At 45.7% G+C, this 9,948-nt stretch overlaps 1 protein-coding gene across 1 annotated transcript; it reads right to left on the bottom strand.

The window, feature by feature from the left end:
* Positions 1 to 921: 921 nt before the first annotated feature.
* On the bottom strand, positions 922 to 8,662 carry POLR1F (RNA polymerase I subunit F). The gene is made up of 4 exons (XM_074943347.1): positions 8,071 to 8,662; positions 7,610 to 7,751; positions 3,712 to 3,920; positions 922 to 1,339 (listed from the first exon to the last, which is right to left on the bottom strand). The coding sequence occupies exons 1-4, from the start codon at positions 8,355 to 8,357 to the stop codon at positions 952 to 954; spliced, it is 1,026 nt and encodes a 341-aa protein (XP_074799448.1). The 5' UTR covers positions 8,358 to 8,662; the 3' UTR covers positions 922 to 951.
* Positions 8,663 to 9,948: the final 1,286 nt, after the last annotated feature.

The following is a 9,948-nucleotide window of genomic DNA, read 5'->3' as shown; positions in this document are numbered from 1 at the left end:
GTTACAATCTGATAAAACTGTCAGTCTCTCAGTGGAAGTCCAGTAAGATCTAATTAACAAGGAAATGGAACCATATAGTAACAAAATGAAGTGAACTGCACTATTGACACTAACAACCTAATTTCCCTCCTACCCCCAACACACCTGGAATACATGACCAATTCTCCAAATAGATGTTTTTCCATTTAGAGTAGCATACTGTAAATTTTGTTGCAAATGTTTCAGGTACTCCCTGGCATGCTTGTACACTCTGGAATTTAAGAGTCATCTTAAGCACTATGTTCTCACTGCACATTCATTAGAATCTAGCCCTTAAACCTCCTTTTTAGAAATCAGTTTGTTTGGAGGCATTAAAAATACTAAATTTAAGGACTTAAAGCCTGCATTTGAGTACCACGTTTAATTTCACTAACAAAAGAAACATGTTCTTGTAGTTAAGGCACTGACTACCACTCAAGACATCTGGTTCACCTCCCAGCTCTGCCAAACACTTTGTGTATCTCTTTGGGCAAGTCACTTAATCTCTGTACCTCATTTCCTCGACTGTAAAACAGGAATATGTACTGCCTCTTTACCACCCTTTGTTTTATCTCTGGAGAGTAGGAGGCATCTCCTATCCTTAAATATGTACAGAATCATAGGAAGGGACATCAAGAGATCATCTAGTCCAGTCCCCTGCACTCATGGCAGGACTAAGTATTACCTAGACCATCCCCGAGACGTGTTTGTCTAACCTGCTCTTAAATATATAATATGAGTATATATACACATTGCCTAGCATAAGGAGGCCTTTATCTTGGTTGGGACATCCAAGTGCTACTGTCATATAAATGAAAATTGAAATACACAAACTGAAAATATGATTTTATTTGGAAGTTTATCAAATACTTCTGAAAGAAGATGACAATCTTACATTCAAGCAAGGGACTTTTGGACTCTTCAGTCTATTTGTCATTCCTTTCTCTTTTTGGCTTGGGGGTCTTGTGACAACTGAGATAATTCACTCTCTTCATCTACATCACAGTGTTCTCTTTTCTTTCTCTTAACCTTTTTATGGTCACTTTGGTAACCACTACAGTCACTTCCATAAAATACAGGTTTCTGCTTTTCTTGCTTATGCTTTTTCTTCTTCTTTGGCTTTTTATCATAAAATCCATTTATTGTATCAGCATTTTGCTCTTCTGCATCTTCCACCACAGTAGTATCTGCATGGTCTGTAAGCTCTGTGTCATTTTCTAACTCACAATTCCTTCTGTCTCTTTTCTTGTGTTTTTTCTTTGGTATTTCATCTCTACTGTTCGTATCTTCAGTTACTGTTTCAGGATATTTGGATTGCATACTGTGAAGGAACATACAAAATAAGCAAGAGTTTACAGAATGAAATCTCTATAGGTATTTAATACATCATGATATGCTTTGCTGAAATGCAATAATTACATGGAGCACATAACTGAAGACTGGGAGTTGTGCTAAACCCACAGCAATTCAAATAGAAAAAAAGATTAGGGTCTTTTAGTAACAAAAGCAACTTATGACCTGTTAATACATGTCCAATTTCCACTACTTGGTTAGTCTCTATTCTGTTAAAGAATTAGCCTTAGTTCTTAAATTCCAGTTCCTCCGATTAATATTATCTGTCACTTGGGTTCATTCTGATTATTTTTCCTTTTCATGTAGTTCTCCTCTGATTCAGTATTCTATTAGGCAAATACATGCCAGATTACTTAAGCACATAAATGAAGAGTATGTAAATATCTGTAGTCTGACTACATAGATGATCAGTACTAGACAACACAGGACATGCTTAGCTCTTCAGACTCATGGGAATGCAGCTGAACTATCAAGGAATTTAATACACCTGACAAGTTATAACTTCTAGTGTTTTAGATCATGATTTCACTAGTCTAATAGAGACCACTATACTTGTAAGATAAGGAAATAACCACATTGATGAAAACAATGAAACAACAAACAACCTTCAGAATCCAAACAACGGTTGCAAATATAGTCATGAAGATGAAAAAAGTAGCTGTCTCTAGGCAACGTCCACATATTCTGTCTAAAAAGCACCCACTGAAGTTGCGAAGTCAGATATTAAAAAAAAAGTATTAATTCAAAATTGAACACCAAAATTCCCTGGCTCTGTAGCCATGTAAGTTCTCGTATGAGTACAAATATTAAGCCATGGAAATCTGCTTGGGAATCTTGCTGAAAACACAATATTTACAGATGCTGACAGATTAGACTAGCTCTGATTGGTTTAGGTAAATGATTTATGACCATGATCCTGTGCGGGTTAAACCTGAAAACTCATACTGCACATAAATATTGTTTAAAAATGAATCTAGACGCTGAACAAGACATTCTATAACTGCATGCAGTGAGTGATATGCAAGTCAAGTTACTCACATTAAAAACCTTGATTTTAAAAAATATTTTAAACATTTTGGATTAATCCACTTTAACACAAAAAGTCTCCAAAAACACACAAAAAAGTATATAATATAAATCATCAGAACCCCACGGATCTGAAATGGGGCCTGTGCTGTACATCATATTCACAAGTGATCTGGAAAAGGGATGAACAGCGAGGTGGCAAAACTTGCAGATGATACCAAATTACTCAAGATAGTTATGTCCAAAGCTGACTGCAAAGGGACCTTACAAAACTGGGTAACTGTGCAACAAAATGGCAGATGAAATTCAATGCTTTTAAGTGCAAAGCAATGAACACTGGAAAACATAATCCCAGCTATACACAAAAAATGATGGGCTCTACATTAGCTATTACCACTCATGGATAGCTCTCTGAAAACATCTGCTAAATGTGCAGCAACAGTCCAAAAAGCTAACAAAATGTTAGGAACCATTAGGAAAGGGATAGATAAGACAAAAATATAACGCCACTATATAAATCCACGGTTTGCCCACACCTTGAATATCGCATGAAGTTCTAGTTGCTCCATCTCAAAAAAATATACACATTAGATTTGGAAAAGATGCAGAGAAAAGTGATTAGGGGTATGGAACAGTTTCCATATGAGAAAATATTAGACGGACTGGAACTGTTCTGATTAGAAAAGCTGACTAAGAGCGGGATATGACAGAGGTCTATAAAATCATGAATGGTATGGAGAACATGAATAAGGAAATGTTATTTATCCCTTCACATAACACAAGAACCAGGGTCACCCAATTAACCAGGCAGCAGGTTTAACATGCAAGGAGTACTTCACACAATGCACAGTCAGCCTGTGGAACTTATTGTCAGGGGATGTTGTGAAGGCCAGAAATATAACCGGGTTTAAAAAAAAAGAAAGAATTAGATAAGGTTGTCCTTCAATGACTATTAGTCAAGATGCTCCGGGATACAACTCTGCCCTTCAGGTGTCCTTAAACCTCCAAGTGCCAGAAGCTGGGACTGGACAACAGGGGATAGATCACGCAAAATTGTCCTGTTCCATTCATTCCCTCAGAAGCATCTGTCACTGGCCCCTGTCAGACAGGGCAGTGGGATAGACCGACCATTGGTCTGACCCTATATGGACTTCATTAGCAGATTTTTAAATCTGACTTAAAATATAATATTCATAGCTATACGGGGAGAAAAAATCAGAGTTAATGCAAGACACTGATTTTAAGTATTATGTTTTTAAATAAATCCAGTAAATCAGCTCAGTTTGAAAAAAATCCTTTAATATAGCACTGTACCTGTCTTTATTCAGTCTCCCCCGAATGAAGAATACTCCAGCAGCGTCGGAATCTAAATGCAACACTTCAAATTCCAGTTTATCTCCTATTTTTAACCCAAGGTCTTGCCACTGTATAGCTGACATTCTATCAGGTTTAGGGATTGAAGCATTGAAACACCCATGTATCAGACAGCCAATATGACTTGGGGCCACTTTATTGATCACACCCTGAAAGAAGAAAAGAAAACCATGTAAGAAAGACTATACTACATTTAAGGGCCACAACTTGTAAGAGACCTTCATTCTTCCACATACTGTAAATTTGTCTGTAGATTCTTGTAGATAAGAAAGTTTACACATACAAATCTACACCATCAAATGCATGGCAAATGGGTTTAGCACTTGTACAAATGGAAGCCACATTTTAAAAATTGTTGCTAAGTCTTTCAAATTAAAAATAAAGAATTAGGCCACTTCTACACTAGCACTTGTGTCAGCAAAACTTGTGTTGCTCAGGGATGTGAAAGCCCGAGTGACTTAAGTTTCACCGACAGAAGCACCGGTGTGGACAGTGCTATGTTGGCGGGAGATGCTCTCGTGCCGACAAAGCTACTACACTCATTGAGCTGGTTTTATGATGTCGACGGGCGAGCTCTCTCCGTCAGCATAATGCAGCTGCATGAGTGCTCTTTCAAATAGTCTACATGCTTTTTTGAGGTGTGTGGAGGGGAAAGGCATATATACAATTTGTTAAGAGAATTTTAAATGTTCTATTTCCATAAATAGCACTATTACTATTGGTGTTCTATTTGACATTCTAACACTTATTTTTCACCTTCAGGCCCACTAAGTCTCTAGATCAGTGGTTCTCCTCGGGCTGTAGGCTGCTTGTGGCCCAATCAGCACACAGTTGTGGCCCATGTGACATCCTCAGGGCTGTAAGTAGGGCAGGAGGGGCACCTGCCCTAGGTACAGAGCCTGCAAGGAGGTGCAAAAAATGGGGCGGTGCAGAATCAGGCCCAATATCACCCCCCACCAGCAGGATCAGACTGAGCAGCATCAGCTCCCTTCCCCCCAGCAGAACCCAGCAGCATCAGCAGGAGGTCATGGTGGTCAACACCCCTGCACGATTGCAGCTCCAGTGAAACCGGCACTAGGAGTGCAGTGGCAAGCAGGCAGGGCAGGCTGAGCTACATACAGCCAAGACAGAAGGCCAGCAGGCATGGAGAGGAAGTTGCAGGGGGCTAGGCCTGCAGGGAGCAGGGATGCAGCCAGGGCACGGGCGGCAGATTCTACGTGGAAGGACTGGTGGCATGGGACGGTCCCTCGATGGGGGGCTAGATGCCCCTTCCCCAGAGACTGCCCCTCTAGCATTTTGCCATGGACAGGGCACCCGGTCTCTGCGGGGCAGGCACGTGTGCCAGCCCAGTGTTGGGGCTAGATGCTGGGGGGACAGTTGCAGGGAGATCGATTGATGGGGGTGCAGTCCCTGACTGGGGGAGCACCCTACACTCTCTCCATCTTTGCAGACAGAGTCCGCACCCATGGTCTCCGGGCACTCAGCACAGTCGCACCGCTACCCTTACTCTAAATTAATGTTAGCAATTAATGTTTTGACTTATTTGGCTAATTTAAAATGCTCTTAGTGGACATTTGCCACTGTTGAAATGAAAGCTACTACATTGACTTGAATCGTATTGCTGTCATAACACAAATACTAAACTTTTTTTTTTTTTTTTTTTTTTTTTAAGATGTACAGGTAGTAAATATATTGTGTGGATGGGGCCCACGTAACACACAGAAAGCTGCATATGTAGCTCTCAGTGGTAAATAGGTTGAGAACCGCTGCTCTAGACAGCCTCTCCACAGATATGTACAGCGGCCTGAGAGCAGAATTTTTCCTAGAGTAGACTTTAATCAAAAATTGCCAAAGCTGGAACAGAATGTTAATATATTAAACTACTGTGTCTAAAAAATGTAATGTGTCAATGTGAGTAGGCCAATATTCTGACCTACTTTTTTGAATTCTGAAGCTTGCAAGCATTCACACAGAGGTATGTTTGTGTTAAAGCTCTTAGGAGATCCATATGCCTACTCTTTATTTTGAAATGCTCAGGAGCAAAAATTCTGCGTTTCGTTCTTTTCTGCAAAGAGAACAGAATCACAATAGAGAGCACTTCATAACCACAAGTACTTGTGCCTATGATTATTGGAGAAGACTCTGTATTACTTTAGGTATACGCCTGTACCAGCCCTTCTTTGGGAGGAAAAACACACCTACAGTTGAGAGAGAAGGTGGGTGAAGTAATATCTTTTATTGGACCAATTTCTGTTGGAGAGAGAGAGAAGCTTTTGAGCTACACATAGGCCAGGTCTACACTACAGACTTATATCGATAAAACTACGTCACTCAGGGGTGTGAAAAATCTACACACAAGTGACATAGTTATACCGACCTAACCCCCAATGTAGACAGCGCTATGTTGACAGGAGAGCTTCTCCCATCGACATAGCCACCGCCTCTCGCAAAGGTGGATTAACTACGACGGAAGAAGCTTTCCCCATTGGCTTAGGAGCATCTTCACTTAAGCGCTACAGCAGTGCAGCTGCATCAGTGCAGCATTTTAAGTGTATACCTGCCCAGAGCTCTTCCTCAAATCTCGGGAAAGGTACTAACAGTGTCACAGCTAAATACAAGATTGAACCGATAGTGTAGCATAAATAGTTAGCATATATCCTAAGGGACCATTCAATGCAAAGTGGCCCATTAATGCCCTTGCAGTCATAGGACAAAAAAAGAGGTTAGTGGATTACAGACAGCTGTAATAAACCATAAATCCAGTATCTTTATTAAGAGCATGATTTTTAGTGTCTAGCAAAGTTATGAATTTAAGCTCCTAGGTTTGTCTGTTGAAAGTATTATGCAGATTTCCTCTGCGGATGAGGACTGATGGGTCACATATAGAGGGACTGAAAAGTGTTCAGCCACAGGCGATACAGTGTTTTTGTCTTATTTTCCTGTATGAGAGTATAGTGATTGTCTGGTTTCACCCACATAGTTGTTAGTGGGCATTTAGTGCACTGGGTGAGGTACATGGCCTGTTATGACAGACACGAGTAGGACCATGGATCTTTAAAGGTGGGCTGTGGAGTGTTGATCCCGGTAGCAGTGGAGATAAGTCTGCCAGTTTTGCACCTGTTGTTCTGGCAGTGCTTGGTGCAGCTTTGAGTTGGTTTGTCCTGGTCTGTGGGGGCCTTGCTTCTGATGATGAGCATGGAGCAGTCTGAAGGCCAGAAGAGGAGATTCAGGAAAGATTTCTTTCAGGATGGGGTCCGCACAACATACATTTCAAGATCCCTGGGTCCTACAGATGTCTATCACAACTACTTATGCTAAACTGTTTAATCTTGCATTTAGCCGTGACACTAAACACGCCCCCCCCCCCCGAACAGCTATATAGCTTGAAAGCTAGTCTCTCACCAGCAGAAGTTGATTCAAAAATGATACAGCCTCACTCACCTTGTCGCTCTAATACCGTGGGGCCGACACTGCTACAACAAGATTATACCTACAGTTGATAAGTTAGCAGGAAAAACAGATTCAGTAACAGAGATAAGGTAAAAAGGAGGACTTGTGACACCTTAGAGACTACCAGACCATAAGTTTTCGTGAGCTACAACTAGCTCACGAAAGCTTACGCTCAAATAAATTTGTTAGTCTCTAAGGTGCCACAAGTCCTCCTTTTCTTTTTACAGATACAGACTAACACAGTGGCTACTCTGAAACCACAGATAAGGTAGTTCAGTATTTGTCTACTAACTGTAACAGTACCTATTTAAATTCAATTGTTCAATCTACTTAGTAGCTAAGCTTCACTTACTACAAAATACAATAAAACTTAAGTATTTTTACATACCACAAGCTTTTTTCCTTTCTTGGGAGTGAAAATGACAAAATCTGCTTCAATGTTAAAATGGATGAATCCTTGGTCATCATAAATATCACCTAATTCACCCACTACTCTGATGTTATCATAAGCCACTGGCACACCGCTGAGGCTACACAGGGAGAGGAAAGACCAGGTGTTATAATGTTTCTGACCAACACGGATACTGCAAAATCAACACGAAACTTGATGGGGGGGGGGGAGTGGGACGAAGAAAATTCCTCCACGTTTAGGTCTATGCCCCGCTGGGGCTGCGAGGCGGTTGCTGCTGAGGTTGGCCGAGGGAGGGCTCCGCCACACGGGGCCCGTAGAAGGGCGAGAACGCGCGTGGCGTGGAGACCAGGTGGCTCTCACGCGGGGGGGGGGGGGGCCTTGCTCCGTCTCTGAGCGCTCGGTGGGGGAGGGCAAGGGCTTGTACCCGCGGGCCGCACCTCTCCGAGTATCTCAGCAGCTCTCCGTCGAGCTGCTCGCGGATCCCGGTGCGCTTCCGGTTCAGGTAGCGCGGCGCCAGCGCGATGTGTCTCCGATGCGGCGCCGCCACCAGGCACGAGTAGCGGCTCCGCACCAGGCGGCAGGCGGCCGCGAAGGACGGGATCTCCGGGCAGGGCAGCGGCCGGGCCGCCGAGTGCGGCAGCTCCACGGTGGTCCCCAGGTTGCCGCCACAACTGTCCGCTACGCTCCGGACTGCAACCGTCCCCCTGCTGTGGAGCGCGCACATGATTCACTCTGGCGCTCCCTGACGACGTCACACGCGAGCCCTCCTGGAGGGGAAGTGACGTTTCACGCCGCAACTAAGGGTTGAGCCGGGCAGCCATCTTGTGTGGATTCCCTGCTGCAGTTGTGTGGATGTGCAGCACGTTCCGGCTGTAGGTTACATTAGACACTTGCGCAGGGCACCGTCCCGAGGTGGGCGGAGCGAGCGGAAGCTTTGTCATCTGGGGCTACGTGGGGGCGGGGCCCGGAGATGCCCTGGTCAGTCACACGGACCCCAGGCTAGCCACCCCGATCCGTTGCCGCCTGATTCCTGTGCGCGCGCCACGAAGTCTCGAGTGACCCCGCGCGCGCCTAAGCGACGTTCCCCGGCATCCCGCGCAAGCGCTGGGCGGAGCGAGCCTGGGGAACACGTGATCCCAGCCCCGCGCACTCTGGTCGCTGCCCCGCCCCTGCGGTGGCCGGCCGCGTGCATTCCCCGCGCGGGTGGAGGACCTAGCGGATCCGCGCTCGTGGCGCTGCGCCCTGCGGCGGGGGGGCGGCGGGGCTGGGGGGTACCCGGCTCCCGGCCAGTCCGCCCTGCCCAGCCCCGCGTCTCTCTCCCGGGGCAAATGGGGCGGGCAGCCCCCGCGGAGATACGTCAGGCGGGCGCCGGAGCTTGCAGCGGCGCCACCTCCTCCTCCGCGGGGCCGGGGACGCGCTGCGCCCAGCGATTACCCGCGAACCAAGGCTGCCCTGCAGCGCGGCCGCCACAGCCCCCCGTCCCCGAGCTAGCCGCGCTGCGGGGCCTGGAGAGCAAGGGCTGAAGGCGCTGCCAGCCCCTCCCCGCCGCCCGGCCTCCCTGCCCTTTCCTGCCAGCACTGGCCGGGATACTGGGCTAGCTGGACCATTGGTCTGACCCGGGATGGCCGGTCTTATGCTCTTAACTGCAGAGCTCCGGCTTGGGACAGATTTCCCAATCCCAGTGACATCCTTAGCGCGACCTCATCCCCACTGTAGCCACAGCTAGGCGGAGGGATCCCTATGGCAGAATCCTTCTGTCAGCCACCTAGCTACCGCCTCTCAAGGGGGTGGATTTACTACAGCAGTGGAAAAACCTCCTTTGTCACTGAGGTGTCCACAGCAGCAGCACTGCACTTATGCCATTGTAGCACTTGTAGCATAGTGTAGATGTACCTAGAGATTCACAAGTTTTTTCTTATTTTCAGAATTGTAAATAAAAAGGTACTGTAAGAGTAGTATGACCCACCTGTGGGGTCTGGCCACTGACGGTATGCTGTAAATCCACTGAGCATTTTTAAAAGTTAGGGCTTGGCTACACTTGCAGGTTTAGAGCTCTGGGAGTTAAACCAGCCTTCGGAGACCGCAGCAGGGAAAATGCTGCCGAGTGTTTACACTGTCAGCTTCAAACGTACTGGCGTGGCCACATTAGCAGCTTTTGCAATGCCACAAAGAGCAGTGCATTGTGGTAGCTATTCCAGTGTGCAAGTTGCTGCAGCGTGCTTTTCAAATGGGGGAAGTGGGGGAGTGTGACGGAGTGTGTTGTGTGTATGTGGGGGGAGAGACAGTGTTTTGGGGAGCAGAGAGTGTGTCAGCAT

Source organism: Natator depressus, chromosome 2, assembly GCF_965152275.1.
Source record: "Natator depressus isolate rNatDep1 chromosome 2, rNatDep2.hap1, whole genome shotgun sequence".
NCBI lineage: Eukaryota > Metazoa > Chordata > Testudines > Cheloniidae > Natator > Natator depressus.
This window is presented reverse-complemented; position numbering and strand designations above follow the sequence as displayed.

Excerpts from the sequence above, each read along its gene's own strand:
- POLR1F (XM_074943347.1), bottom strand. The coding sequence starts at position 8,357 with ATGTGCGCGCTCCACAGCAGGGGGACGGTTGCAGTCCGGAGCGTAGCG. Across the intron at positions 3,921-7,609 it reads AGAAAGGAAAAAAGCTTGTG|GGTGTGATCAATAAAGTGGC; the intron begins GTATGTAAAAAT and ends TTCTTCTTTCAG. Across the intron at positions 1,340-3,711 it reads GGGAGACTGAATAAAGACAG|TATGCAATCCAAATATCCTG; the intron begins GTACAGTGCTAT and ends GTTCCTTCACAG.